At 39.6% G+C, this 15,696-nt stretch overlaps 1 protein-coding gene across 2 annotated transcripts in view; it reads right to left on the bottom strand.

Moving 5' to 3' along the window:
• Snx13 (sorting nexin 13) overlaps positions 1-15,696 on the bottom strand; it is a 114,797-nt gene that overhangs the window by 58,329 nt on the left and 40,772 nt on the right. For both annotated transcript variants that reach the window (XM_040743241.1, XM_040743239.1), the window contains exons 2-5: positions 14,034-14,146; positions 10,078-10,180; positions 7,340-7,429; positions 6,467-6,588 (exon numbers count right to left, since the gene is read on the bottom strand). In XM_040743241.1, coding sequence (XP_040599175.1) covers positions 6,467-6,588; positions 7,340-7,429; positions 10,078-10,180; positions 14,034-14,146 — 428 coding nt within the window. The remainder of the gene's footprint in view (positions 1-6,466; positions 6,589-7,339; positions 7,430-10,077; positions 10,181-14,033; positions 14,147-15,696) is intronic.

Genomic DNA, 15,696 nt, shown 5'->3' on the forward strand with positions numbered 1-15,696 from the left:
ACTTATAACTTTGTAGCAAACAATAGCCTTGCTGACCAGATGGCTACTGAATGTACTGTAACATCACATAAGGAGCCAGCTCCTTGGAGATCCACATACAATGAGGACAGTTCTCAGCAGCAGTGCCACATGAGGAGCAAGAGCAGCGAGCCTTAACCAGGCTCCAGTGAAAGCAAGCAATGAAACCATGGCATAAGTAGATCCTTCAAGGGAAATGGTACAAAGTATGAAAAACTCAGATCAGGATATTAGCCATTTCAATAAACAAGGGTTTTACTAAAACTTACCTGTGAAGTGAGACATTTAGTCTCAACAAATACATATGAAAACTTTTTATAACAATTAACACAGAATTCACAAAAGGAAATTCAATAAAAACATGATTTTAAGGATTTAGGTACCAAGCAAAACATTGAATATTAGCTTCAAAATCACTTTCCAAACAATAGTGGGAACAAACGAATTTGTTTAAAAAGGAGCGTCAAGTCTGGTGGTGCTCTTTCTGTACTAATACTTGGGATGTGGAGGCAGGAGGAGTAGGATCAGGCAAGAGAACAACGCAAGAGCAGTATTCTCAGCTACACAGTGATCGAAAACTAGCCTGCACCAACACGACGGCTGTGATGGTTTGAAAGAAAATGGCCCCCAAAGGGAGTGGCACTATTAGGTGGTGTGGCCTTGATAGAGGAAGTATGTCACTGTTAAGGCAGGCTTTGAGGTCTCACAAATGTTCAAGACATCATTCAGTGTCTCAGCACACTTCCTGCTGCCTTTAGACACCACTGTCTCAGCACACTTCCTGCTGCCTTTAGACATCACTCAGTGTCTCAGCACACTTCCTGCTGCCTTTAGACATCACTCAGTGTCTCAGCACACTTCCTGCTGCCTTTAGACATCACTCAGTGTCTCAGCACACTTCCTGCTGCCTTTAGACATCACTCAGTGTCTCAGCACACTTCCTGCTGCCTTTAGACATCACTCAGTGTCTCAGCACACTTCCTGCTGCCTTTAGACATCACTCAGTGTCTCAGCACACTTCCTGCTGCCTTTAGACACCACTGTCTCAGCACACTTCCTGCTGCCTTTAGACATCACTGTCTCAGCACACTTCCTGCTGCCTTTAGACATCACTGTCTCAGCACACTTCCTGCTGCCTTTAGACATCACTGTCTCAGCACACTTCCTGTTGCCTTTAGACATCACTCAGTGTCTCAGCACACTTCCTGCTGCCTTTAGACATCACTGTCTCAGCACACTTCCTGCTGCCTTTAGACATCACTCAGTGTCTCAGCACACTTCCTGTTGCCTTTAGACATCACTGTCTCAGCACACTTCCTGCTGCCTTTAGACATCACTGTCTCAGCACACTTCCTGCTGCCTTTAGACATCACTCAGTGTCTCAGCACACTTCCTGCTGCCTTTAGACATCACTCAGTGTCTCAGCACACTTCCTGCTGCCTTTAGACATCACTCAGTGTCTCAGCACACTTCCTGTTGCCTTTAGACATCACTCAGTGTCTCAGCACACTTCCTGCTGCCTTTAGACATCACTCAGTGTCTCAGCACACTTCCTGCTGCCTTTAGACATCACTCAGTGTCTCAGCACACTTCCTGCTGCCTTTAGACATCACTGTCTCAGCACACTTCCTACTGCCTTTAGACATCACTCAGTGTCTCAGCACACTTCCTACTGCCTTTAGACATCACTGTCTCAGCACACTTCCTGCTGCCTTTAGACATCACTGTCTCAGCACACTTCCTGCTGCCTTTAGACATCACTCAGTGTCTCAGCACACTTCCTGCTGCATTTAGACATCACTCAGTGTCTCAGCACACTTCCTGCTGCCTTTAGACATCACTCAGTGTCTCAGCACACTTCCTGCTGCCTTTAGACATCACTCAGTGTCTCTGCACACTTCCTGCTGCCTTTAGACATCACTCAGTGTCTCTGCACACTTCCTGCTGCCTTTAGACATCACTGTCTCAGCACACTTCCTGTTGCCTTTAGACATCACTCAGTGTCTCAGCACACTTACCGCTGCCTTTAGACATCACTCAGTGTCTCAGCACACTTCCTGTTGCCTTTAGACATCACTCAGTGTCTCAGCACACTTCCTACTGCCTTTAGACATCACTCAGTGTCTCAGCACACTTCCTGCTGCCTTTAGACATCACTCAGTGTCTCAGCACACTTCCTGTTGCCTTTAGACATCACTCAGTGTCTCAGCACACTTCCTATTGCCTTTAGACATCACTCAGTGTCTCAGCACACTTCCTGCTGCCTTTAGACATCACTCAGTGTCTCAGCACACTTCCTGCTGCCTTTAGACATCACTCAGTGTCTCAGCACACTTTCTGCTGCCTTTAGACATCACTGTCTCAGCACACTTCCTGCTGCCTTTAGACATCACTCAGTGTCTCAGCACACTTCCTACTGCCTTTAGACATCACTGTCTCAGCACACTTCCTGCTGCCTTTAGACATCACTGTCTCAGCACACTTCCTGCTGCCTTTAGACATCACTCAGTGTCTCAGCACACTTCCTGCTGCCTTTAGACATCACTCAGTGTCTCAGCACACTTCCTGCTGCCTTTAGACATCACTCAGTGTCTCAGCACACTTCCTACTGCCTTTAGACATCACTGTCTCAGCACACTTCCTGCTGCCTTTAGACATCACTGTCTCAGCACACTTCCTGCTGCCTTTAGACATCACTCAGTGTCTCAGCACACTTCCTACTGCCTTTAGACATGACTCAGTGTCTCAGCACACTTCCTACTGCCTTTAGACATCACTGTCTCAGCACACTTCCTGCTGCCTTTAGACATCACTGTCTCAGCACACTTCCTGCTGCCTTTAGACATCACTCAGTGTCTCAGCACACTTCCTGCTGCCTTTAGACATCACTGTCTCAGCACACTTCCTGCTGCCTTTAGACATCACTCAGTGTCTCAGCACACTTCCTACTGCCTTTAGACATCACTCAGTGTCTCAGCACACTTCCTGTTGCCTTTAGACATCACTCAAGTGTCTCAGCACACTTCCTGCTGCCTTTAGACATCACTCAGTCTCTCAGCACACTTCCTGTTGCCTTTAGACATCACTGTCTCAGCACACTTCCTACTGCCTTTAGACATCACTGTCTCAGCACACTTCCTGCTGCCTTTAGACATCACTCAGTGTCTCAGCACACTTCCTGTTGCCTTTAGACATCACTCAGTGTCTCAGCACACTTCCTGCTGCCTTTAGACATCACTGTCTCAGCACACTTCCTGTTGCCTTTAGACACCACTCAAGTGTCTCAGCACACTTCCTGCTGCCTTTAGACATCACTCAGTCTCTCAGCACACTTCCTGTTGCCTTTAGACATCACTGTCTCAGCACACTTCCTACTGCCTTTAGATATCACTGTCTCAGCACACTTCCTGCTGCCTTTAGACATCACTCAGTGTCTCAGCACACTTCCTGCTGCCTTTAGACATCACTCAGTGTCTCAGCACACTTCCTGCTGCCTTTAGACATCACTCAGTGTCTCAGCACACTTCCTGCTGCCTTTAGACATCACTCAGTGTCTCAGCACACTTCCTGCTGCCTTTAGACATCACTCAGTGTCTCAGCACACTTCCTGCTGCCTTTAGACATCACTCAGTGTCTCAGCACACTTCCTGTTGCCTTTAGACACCACTGTCTCAGCACACTTCCTGCTGCCTTTAGACATCACTGTCTCAGCACACTTCCTGCTGCCTTTAGACATCACTCAGTGTCTCTGCACACTTCCTGCTGCCTTTAGACACCACTCAAGTGTCTCAGCACACTTCCTGTTGCCTTTAGACATCACTGTCTCAGCACACTTCCTGCTGCCTTTAGACATCACTGTCTCAGCACACTTCCTGCTGCCTTTAGACATCACTCACTGTCTCAGCACACTTCCTGCTGCCTTTAGACATCACTCAGTGTCTCAGCACACTTCCTACTGCCTTTAGACATCACTCAGTGTCTCAGCACACTTCCTGCTGCCTTTAGACATCACTCAGTGTCTCAGCACACTTCCTACTGCCTTTAGACATCACTCAGTGTCTCAGCACACTTCCTGCTGCCTTTAGACATCACTCAGTGTCTCAGCACACGTCCTGCTGCCTTTAGACATCACTCAGTGTCTCAGCACACTTCCTACTGCCTTTAGACATCACTGTCTCAGTACACTTCCTGCTGCCTTTAGACATCACTCAGTGTCTCAGCACACTTCCTGCTGCCTTTAGACATCACTGTCTCAGCACACTTCCTGCTGCCTTTAGACATCACTCAAGTGTCTCAGTACACTTCCTGCTGCCTTTAGACATCACTCAGTGTCTCAGCACACTTCCTGCTGCCTTTAGACAACACTGTCTCAGCACACTTCCTGCTGCCTTTAGACATCACTCAGTGTCTCAGCACACTTCCTGCTGCCTTTAGACATCACTCAGTGTCTCAGCACACTTCCTGCTGCCTTTAGACATCACTCAGTGTCTCAGCACACTTCCTGCTGCCTTTAGACATCACTCAGTGTCTCAGCACACTTCCTGTTGCCTTTAGACATCACTCAGTGTCTCAGCACACTTCCTGCTTCCTTTAGACATCACTCAGTGTCTCAGCACACTTCCTGTTGCCTTTAGATCAAGATGTAGGCCTCTCAGTTCCGGCACCATGTCTGCCTGCTTGCTGTCTTACTCCTCACAATGACCATAATGGAATGCGAGTCTCTGAAACTGTAAGCCCTAGTATCTCTTCATGGCAATAGAGCCCAACAACAATGGACTAGTGGACAAAAGAGCCTTCTGCCAAGACTAGACCTGAGTTCAAACTCTGTTACCCACACGGTGGAGAGAAATGACAGTTCCCTGGCTCCATGTGTACACTGTTACATGTGATGGCTGACATGTACACACACACACACCCCAAATAAAAATGTCATCTAAATGGGACATCTGTATCACACCCTCTTTCCCCAAGGCTGGGAATCGTCAGACAGGGAGCCGAGAACAGTAGAGCAAGGGGAACGTGGGTAGCAAGGCAGTGCCCTGCAGACCTGTCAGAGCAGCAGCACACATGGACCGGAGCCACGGGCTAGGTGCAGAACCTGCCCAGATCCAGACAGCCACAACTTTGCTTTCAATTTTAAAAGAGGATAGGAGAACATAACGCCATCTTAGATAATTCTATTACTGATCATATGTCTAACTGCCTATCTATGGCTATAAAGAAAAATATCCAGTTTATAAAATGTAATTTCCTTCTTTCAATTTCTTGAATTAGCTATATTTAGTCATAAATTGAAAATCCAAAGATCACTGTTAGTATTTCCTGTATTTATTTTAAAGTCACCGTTATATAGATTTAAAAAGATAGTTGAAATTATACAGCACACACTATTTTGTAAGACCTTCACTTTGATACATTTACTATACACTTAATGTTTCTTAAATGTCTTAATGGCAAGTTGGAGAGAAGGCTCAGCAGTTGAGAGCACTAACTGGTCATGTAGATGACCAGGGTTCAGTTCCCAGAACCTACACAGCAGCTCACAATTGTCTATAACCCAGTTTTAAGGGAATTTGATAGCCTCTTCCAGCCTCCCCAGGCACCAAGCACATGGTGCACATCCATAAATGCAGGCAAACATCAATACACAAAACAAGCAAGTTTTAAATATTTAAATACCCAATGGTGACAAAGGTGTGGACTCCTAGATAAGTAAACTTTTTTAATGAGAAAAATAGAAAGTATTATATTGACTGCCCCTCACCTCTGTCACAGCCTGGCAACTATACCAATTGACTACAAAAATCATGAGAAGTACAGAAGAATGAGCACGACTATCCAAATGGAGACAAGCTCTCTATGTCTACCTGCTATGCAGACCAGACTGACCTTAAACTCACAAAGAACCCCCTCCTCTGTCTCCAGAGTGCTAGGATTACAGGTGTGTACCTGTAATCCATGTCCAGCTTCAATATTTATAAAGCCAAAGGCAAAGTAGAGCCAGCAATAAAACACAAGTAACCCTTTTTTAACACAGAGAACGGAATGCCTACACACTTCCTTATGGTGATCTACAGATGGCTAGTATGTATATGAGGATGCTCAATGTTAACTTTCAGAGAAATGCAAGACAAAACCAAAACGGAATGCAATCTCACTCCTAGGTATCTATAGCCAAAATTGGTGGACAATAACAAATACTGACAAAGACAGAAAAAATGTGAAGTTTGACACACTGCTAATGAGACTGTAACACAAGTACATATGTCCAAGAGAAATGAAAACATTTGTTCACATAAATAGTATGTGATGATAATATCCCATAGTAATAGTATACTATTCAACTTACCTTTTAGTTAAAAATCCCCTTTCCATTTGGAAGTTATTTTCCCTATTGTAATATATGACATATCTGAAATGTCTGTATAACTAGAAGTAGCGATCTTACCTAGTAGCAAACTGAATGAGTGCATTTTGAAGAGTTTGCCTAATTTCAAGAAGAAATGAGTCCTCATCGCTTAGTGTGTAATACCAGTACTGGACATAATCCCTCAATGAAAACTGGATAACCTACAGCAAAACATTAGGGGAAAATAAAACAACTTTTAGGATTTAAAACTAATTGCAGCAAAACATAAAAACAACAAAACAACAAAATACCAAGACAATTACTTGCCAACTTGTACTCTTCTATACATCTTAATGAAAACAAATGTTTCTGAAGATGCCTTCATCAGATCCCTTGCAATTTAATAACAAAAACTAACTTAATTCTATTAATACTGCTGATGTACCAGACATATACAAGTCATATAAGGCAACTACATATAAGGCAACTAACAAGATCATTTATAAAATATTAAAAGCTCAAAGTATAAATTATTTATAATGATCATATAATCAAAAACATGATTAGAAAATATTTGGGAGGGGGATTTCTTCACCTGATTAACACTTTTAATCAAACCAGATATATGCAACTTTAAAGGAATAAAACTAACTCAGACGTCTAATTTACCAAATCACTGAGCTTTATCAATAAGATTGATATGTTTATAATTTAAATTATGAAATTATTAGAATATCAGATGTCAGCAAAACTCTTTTCTAATACAGATTTAACCTATAATGGCTATCATGTTAAGTAAACTGTCTCATTCTAAGTACCTAGTAAATAGAATTATTAAGTATAAAATTCAAAGATAACATTACCATAAAATTTCAGGACATTAAATAGCTACGAGCTGCACTTTAGTATTTACAAAAGAAATATATCTCAAATTCAATAGATGGAATTCAAACACCACATACTGAAACTCACTTGCTGAAGAGGCTCATCAATTATATTGGCACCTGTCAGTCTTCTATCGATCTTAATGGTCCTGGCTTCTCGTTTCATTTCTTCTAAGCACTGAAGGAAAACCAAAATACGTTACTGAGTATTTCCTTGATTTCCAATATCTCCACAGTTTGGTTTCTCATTATACTTTCCCTATTTTCCAGCCAATAAATAATTTGTTAAAATAAGTATAAACCAAACTTGTTTTTTGAGGGTAATAAAATTAGATATCCATAGGAAAAAAATCTATTACTGTTTTTTACAAATTTGACTAGAGGTGACTTAAAAACAGACAGGTAAAATAATTGCTATTGTTCAACCAAACCTTCAAACTATGAAGTTAATGTTTCTAATTTGTCAACTTCCTATCTTTACTGATACTCTCTGTGTTCCCTCTCCTTTCTAGGGACCAATATCAAATGAATTTTCTTTAAAGATGATTCTAATTAGAGACAACTTAAGCAACAAGGAACATGCAGTTCACCACTTTTGAGTAGTCACCAGAAAAGTCAGTAGCCTGGGAGCAGGAAGAAAGAAGTAGGAGACTCTTACATAAACCTAAACATCAGTACATAGACCTATGACAACACCTCAATAATGGTCCAGGCAGACACTGGTGGATTAAGATTATAATGAAGCTGAGAAAGTGCTATCACTTAGTGAAGAAGCAAAAAACAAGGAAACTATAGATGGCGTGACAGATTTAAAAAAGACCCATAGCCTAAGATTTAACACAAGTTTTCACAGACTTCAACAAGCTCCTTTAGAAACCTCGAAAGCAAGAACCCAAACACTAAAATGTTTTTATTACGCCACATTTCTTTCTTTCTTTTCTTTTTTTTGAGACAGGATTGCATTATATAATTGTATTAGCCTGTAACTCACCATGTAGACCAAACTGACCTCAACACAGAAATCCACCTGCTTCTGCCTCCCAAATGCTGGAATTTAAGGCAAAGTATGCCACCACAAAAGGTAAGACCACATTTTCCCTGTTTCATTTCACAGTTTAGATAATGCATATACTTACTATTGCTCTAGAGTGGTCAGAGTATGCAATACAGAAACACATTGAGTACTTAGCTGCCTAGAGCAAGAGACAGACCACACACCTAGGTGTGCACTAGGTCATACCATTTAAGCTTGCTTTACACATTTTATGGCACTCAACTGATAGATACTTAATAATAATGAACTGGTTTGGGTGTCCTGGATACAATATGAACCAGTAAGATTTTTTCATACACTATATTTACAAATCATATTTTTAAAATAGTAAGACATAGCTATTTTTCATTTATGAAAAAAAGATGATAAAAATAGAACTAGTCTTGACTTTATCAATATACATAAAATTTTAATTCTTAAAATGTTATGTACCTTCCAAATGAATGAAAAATATAGACGGCTGAGAAAGAAAAGACCCAATTCCTTAGAGAATCTTATAAAGAAAATAAAAGAATATGTATTAAGGGAAGTTCTGAAGAAACAGAAAAAAAAGAGAAGTTTAGGTAATTAGGAAAGTTGTAAGTATTCCATCAAGCTGTACCACTCCATAGTATTTATCTAAAAGAAATTATGTCAGAATTCAGAGATGCCTGCATAGCCCATATACTGTAGCACTACTCACAACATACAAAATAAAGTCAAGCTACACATGAATAACTTAGTGTAGGTGAGGAGGAAGTGTTACTGCTACTGCACATAAAGAAGAAAAGCAGGCCATTTGCAAAAAAATAAATTAATAAAAGACAGATGTTGACAGCAATGTATTAATCCAAACAAGGCGAACACAGAGAGACAAGGAAGCAAGGTCTTGTGGTTTCTGTGCAGAAGCAAAGGATGGCCACGGGTGCAGAGGGGGAGGAGAGTGAGTCTGGGGAAGAGAGAGAAGAGGACAGGAGAGGGGATGTGATCAAAGCATGGTCTAGAGAAACTTCACAGGGAATCCTCCAAGTTGTATAGTTAATATGCACTAGCAATACTACTAAACATATGAAGAAAAAAGTAGTAATATATGTTCATGAAACACCAGTTGATGAAAATAAAATACTCAAAATGGAGTGGAATTCTTTCATTTCTATAATGTAAACTAATACTGCACATTACTTACTTCTTTGTCTACATTTCAGTATTTGAGTGACTTTAAGGTTAAATTACTGGCATCAACTTCAAGCCATTCTCCCCTCCAAATAAAATGAGGCCCCCATCACACAAAGTTTACAGGTAGTACAGCAACCATGAGGCCTATGCACCCACAGGATGCAATACCTTTATTTATAAAGTCTGATACTTTAATAGAAAACAGCATTATCAGAATGATAAAAATAAGACCTCAGTTCTTAAAACTACAGACACTGTACAGCTTAATTGCAAACTATGCTTTTCAAAGTAATTAAACAAAAGTTTTCTGATTCTTATTTAGCTTATTTCTCTCAAACAAAATATGCACTGGCATTACAAATTATAAGGACAGCTTGGTATTAAGGCAGGAAAAGAGATTGAACTAGCCCACTCCTACCTTCCCCCCCAGCTGCATTCCCACTTGTTCACCTGGAACACTAGGAACGTTCCAGATGTTTGAGATCTCAGGAAGTGCTCTGGAAGCTCCAGCTGTTCCCATGAACACCTGAATGACAGCCTTGCTGGGCCGTCCCGACAGTAACGCTGACCGCTGCCAAGAGTTGTACCGTGGGTTTCACAGTCCTTTCATGACCTACCTTAGGAACCCCAGATGACGTTGGAGGAAGAAATGAGTGCTCACACTGCTCTAGGTATTTTTCTGAGTTTGTTTTCCCATACAGGAGAGTAACCACTAAACCCCTAGGGAGGAAAATAATTACAGATTAAAAGAATCTGTACACTTTATCATATTTATAAAAACACAAAGTATTTATACTCTTTATCATAGTTATTCCTGAATAAACTGCTCCCGTTATGACATACCATTTCTCAAAAACTAAGTCTGGAAATTTGGAAAATTAAGATTGACAAATTTTGTTAGGCTTAGAAATTTCAAACAGCTAGAAATATTTAATAAATAATATGGTACTTTTCTAAGTTTTACTCAAATAACTTTTATTTTTTGAAAAAATCCTTCAGTCAGGCAGTGGCAGTGCATGCCTTTAATCCCAGCACTACAAGGCCAGAGACAGTTTGAAGCCAGCCAGGACTATGTAGAGAGATGCTGTCTTGAAAAACCAAAACCAAAACAAAACAAAGAAGGTCAACACAGAAGGAGGAAAGAGAGTAAAATAACATGGATGATGTCTTAAAGAGTTATAAGAAATCACATTATTAGCCGGGCGTTGGTGGTGCACACCTTTAATCCCAGCATTCGGGAGGCAGAGACAGGCGGATCTCTGTGAGTTCGAGACCAGCCTGGACTACCAAGCGAGTTCCAGGACAGTCTCCAAAGCCACAGAGAAACCCTGTCTCGAAAAACCAAAAAAAAAAAAAAAAAAGAAATCACATTATTATTAATTAGCCTGTGTATGTGAGTGTGTATGTGTGAGTGCGTATGTATATAGGGGGAGTGTATATGTGTGAGTGTGTATGTGTGTCAGTATACGTATGAGTACCCACATGTATGAGCGTGTATGTGTATAGGTGTATGAGTATGTGAGGGTGTGTGTGTGTTTGTATCTTCAGAATTCACAGGTGAGGGTGTGTGTGTGTGTGAGTATACGTATGAGTACCCACATGTATGAGTGTGTATGTGTATAGGTGTATGAGTATGTCAGGGTATATGTGTATGTTTGTATCTTCAGAATTCACAGTACATATTACCGGTGGAATAGCAAGATATTATTATGAAGATTCAATCTGGTCCTGTTTCAGTTTAATATAATTATTAAGCCCATTTACAAATACAATAAAGTATTTTTAAGATTATGACTGATAAAATACTAATCTTAGTCTATGATGCAACAGTAAGAAAACAAGCTCAAAGAACATTTGCAATTACAAACAACTGGTTAATACTTTTAGTTATGATGTTTAAATAAAACTAGAAGCTACAACTGGCTGGAGAGAAGGCTGAACCATTAAAGGCTAGATTCACAGTCAAAATGTGATTAAACAATCCAACCAGACTGGGCACTGGTTCATGTCTTTAATCTCAGCACATGAGAGGCAGGCAGATCTCTAAGTTCAAGGCCAGCCTGATCTACAAAGTGAGTTCCAGGACAGCCAGGGCTGTTCAGAGAAGCCCTGTCTTGAAAAACCAAAATAGATAAATAATCTACCCAATATATACAACAAAATGTCCTGAAATAATAATGTAGTACTGACAATATCCCATGATTTAAATACACACACACACACACACACATATATATATAAACACACACACGCACACACAGATATACACTGTGCTTTTTCCCCAAGAGCATTTTTCTTAATATCTGTAAATAATTAGCTTTAGCTGTAAGAAAAAATGTGTATGTTATCATCATTTTAGGTGGACAAACTGCAGAACACATTAAAACTTGTTAGGTTCTTTTATCAAAAAGGAAGATGGGTTGTCCACAGGTAAATATATTTCTTTCATACATACACTTTAAGTAAATATCAAATAACATGTCTTTAAAACCTTAATAAGAACTTAATTAATAAAAAATTCAGCACAGCCAAACTAGCAAACAACTTTGAACTTAGGTCATCACTTGACTTTAGAAGATCTATTTTGTTGCTTAAATTTACAATCCATTGAATGACACAAAGTTTTGTTGAAGGGACAATCAGTCCTCATAATCAAGGCCACAAAAAGGGAAGATCTAAGTCAGAAGAAGATGGACTTGTTGACCAAACCTGAGCATCCTGACAATGTCTGATGAGTTAACACTCTCCATCCAGGTCACAGAGAAAACAGGACACTTAGGCCCCAGCAGGTTCAGCGGCCAGTACAGAATCAACTGCTTCATGGCACAGCATTAGCCTGGAATTTCACTCCATCCTATGACTCTAATCATCATCTAAAGAGGTTCTACAGACCTCACCACACCTTCCAATAATATATCTTTATCTAAAATTTGTATAGAATTCTAAGTATACAAACCATTTTTGGAACTTATTCCTTGATAAATGAACAAATTCAGAAAGGGGCCAATGAAACTCCTGGTAACTCCGTAGTGAGTAGGTCACCCTTCTGTTGTCCCTCAAATCTGTATTTAATTTATTGTTAGGAAACCTTCAAGCCTAGTGGGCACGGTGCACACCTTTAATCTCAGCCCTCAGAGGCAGGCAGATCTCCAAGTATGAGGCCAACCAGAGAGAGTTCCAGAACACCCAGGGCTACACAGAGAAACCGAATCTAGGTGGGAAAAAAGGGGAGAGATGGACAGATAACTTGTCTACCATCTTAGAACTCTCATCTTTGTCTCTAAAGCTAAAATTTCCTCTTTCCAAAGCGGTGGGAAATATTTTGTAATACTTCTCCTTAAGTCTTGACAAAGGGCTTATTCTAGTTATGAAGTTAGAATCTCTACCTTTTAGATTATAAAATTTAAAGAAACATCTCTTTTAAGAAAAATAATCTTTCCAGTCAGTAAAAGCAGCCTTGACCCTGTGGGAAAGTACAACCATGCAAGTCAGCATAGTTGGAGATATCTTCTGGCTTTGGACCTGCATATTTGGTTTCAGACACTCTGTGCCAATGTTTTCATTATCAATTGAGGTATTCTGAACTCTGTGTACCTGACTCCTGTGCTGACATAGATTTATTTATTTAATCATGTCAGCACACACGATACAATTACTAAGAAAATACTGAATGTGACAAAAACTACAGTCTTGTAGAGTCTGTGACAGAGCTGCTCAGGAATCACTAGTGTGTTCCCTAGAAAATGAGCAAACATGACTTTCAGACCTACAGCCTAAAAGACATGATGGGCAGCACGTGCCTTCAGGCTCTTGTGTCTTGTGTCATTGTTTACATGTACAATCAGGTAAATCAGCTGAAACTGTAAGCTCAAAAACTAATAGTTTCAAAAAAAACTAGGAAGTGTACATCACACACTAATTACATAATGGACTTTCCAACACAGAGAACAACAAAACACTCATCTAGCCGACTGCACTGGGTCATGTTTCAAAGACATGCCACCATCTAGAGTCTCCTCATACTTCTATGTCTAATACCAACCGTTCTCTATACAAAGCTATAATAAAGTTTGGCTGGAACTCTCCTTGTAAAGGTTTATCAATTTAAATGAAATCATACATACTACAAACCAAGTGAGCATAAAGAGAAAGCTCTAAAAGCAAGTATATATCTGAACTGTCTGAGTCAAAGGAAAAACATTCATCAGAAGACACCACTGTTATTTGACATCAAATCAATGAAACAGTATGTCCTGTAATGTAAAACTAGATGTGTTGTCTCAGCGGATCATAGTATCATAATAAATAATAAAATTCTAGTCTTAAACCAGGAATAACATTAAAACTTTTCATATTATGAAAGACATTTTCATCTTTCATCATCAAAATCTCATTGTTAATGATGACCACATATAAATGGGTATCTTAATTTTACTTATTTTTTTAAACTTTGGTAAACAAAATTTAAGAAAACATCATCCACAAATAAATCATAACCTGAGTTCTCAGCCATTTTATTTCATTTTTAACAAAGTAAAATATAAATTATAAAATTATCATCGTGCATACTTACCCTCCCACAAAGCAGAGGATATAAAATGCCAAATAAAATATTACAAAGGGTCCAAAGGTTACTAGAAAAAGGACAATGCCAAGGCTTCCCCATCCCCATATGGATAAACTGGCCTGAAATAAAACAAAGGAAGAAAAAGTAAATATAATATATTATAAATAAATACAAAAAGAAGTCTTCATATGAACCAGAAACACAACTTTTAAGTAGTTTTTAATTTCTTCTTTTAAACTCTAATGGTTTTATATATTTACGGTATCATTTCAGGAAGTATTAAAATATTTACTTTTGGAAACGTAATGTATCCTTGGACATTTATTTCCAAGAAGCAATGCACAACAGACTTACAGAGATCAACAAATATTGAGAAAAAAAATGGTAATACACAGTTGCAATGACATATAGTTATACAAATTATTGAATAAAAAACTTGCATGAGAAATACATTTATAAAATAACTGAATATTTATAATTGCAATAGCACACAGAAAAGTCTGAGTAGGATGACTGACTAGTTACAGTCATTCTTTTTTTCTCTTTTTAATTAATTTATTTTTTTACATTCCAATTCCAGTTCCCCTCCCTCCTCTCCTCCCACCGCCCCCACCATCTCCCCTGCCACAGCCTCCCATCTGCTCCTTGGTGATGGCAAGGCCTCCCCTAAGAACTCTGTCCCATCATCTTGTTGAGGCAGGACCAAGGCACGTCTCCACCCCCCACACCCCAGTATCTAGGCTAGGCAAGGTACTTTTCCATACAGGGTGGGCTCCACTAAGTCAGTTTGTGCATTAGAGTTAGATCTTGAACCCACTGCAGTGGCCTCATGTATTATCCCAGTCACACCATTGTCACCTATATTAAGGCAGTTTAGTTCAGTCCTGTGCAGGTTCCCCAATTGGCAGACATGGTATCAACCCACGCTCCTATGAGCACATAATTTTTGACAACCTAACTAAAAATACAAAAACGAAAAAAAGAAAACATATTCAACAAATGGTGCTGGTGCTGGTATAACTAACTATCAATATGTAGAAGACTGCAGATAGAACCATAACTATTGCCATACACAAAACCCAAGTCCAAACTCAAGACCGCAATATAAATCCACCCACACTGAACTTCATAGAAGAGAAAGTGGGAAGTACCCTTGAATGCACAGGCCCAGGAGACCACATCCTAAATAAAACACCAGGAGCACAGACTCTGAGAGCAACAATTAATAAATGGGACCTCCTGAAACTGAAAAGCTTCTGTAAAGCAAAGAACACAGTTAAAGTCATTATTATTGATATTTTAAAATTCAATCTCAAGAACTACAACAAAGAAATATTTCTTAATTAAAATTTCAATGCACGTAATATCTCATTGAAAATTATGGTATTTTGGTTTTATCCAAATGCTACACAGAAACTTCTGAAAATGGACTTGAGAAAATCCCAACTTGCACCCACTAAAGCTAGCAACAAGTTTAAAGAAGCATTCCCAAAGTTTCCATCCTTTAACAGGAGATACTAGTCATACAGAATCACCCTGTTTTTCCAATAAAAGTGTTCCTCTGTTAAGGGCAAACAGGATTTCAGCAATTTAAGTCATAATGAATAAAGATATTCAATTCACAAATCCCTTCCATCAATTTGCTGTATACTGTGATGTATACTAAGAT

Source organism: Mesocricetus auratus, unplaced genomic scaffold (assembly GCF_017639785.1).
Source record: "Mesocricetus auratus isolate SY011 unplaced genomic scaffold, BCM_Maur_2.0 Super-Scaffold_15014, whole genome shotgun sequence".
Lineage (NCBI taxonomy): Eukaryota > Metazoa > Chordata > Mammalia > Rodentia > Cricetidae > Mesocricetus > Mesocricetus auratus.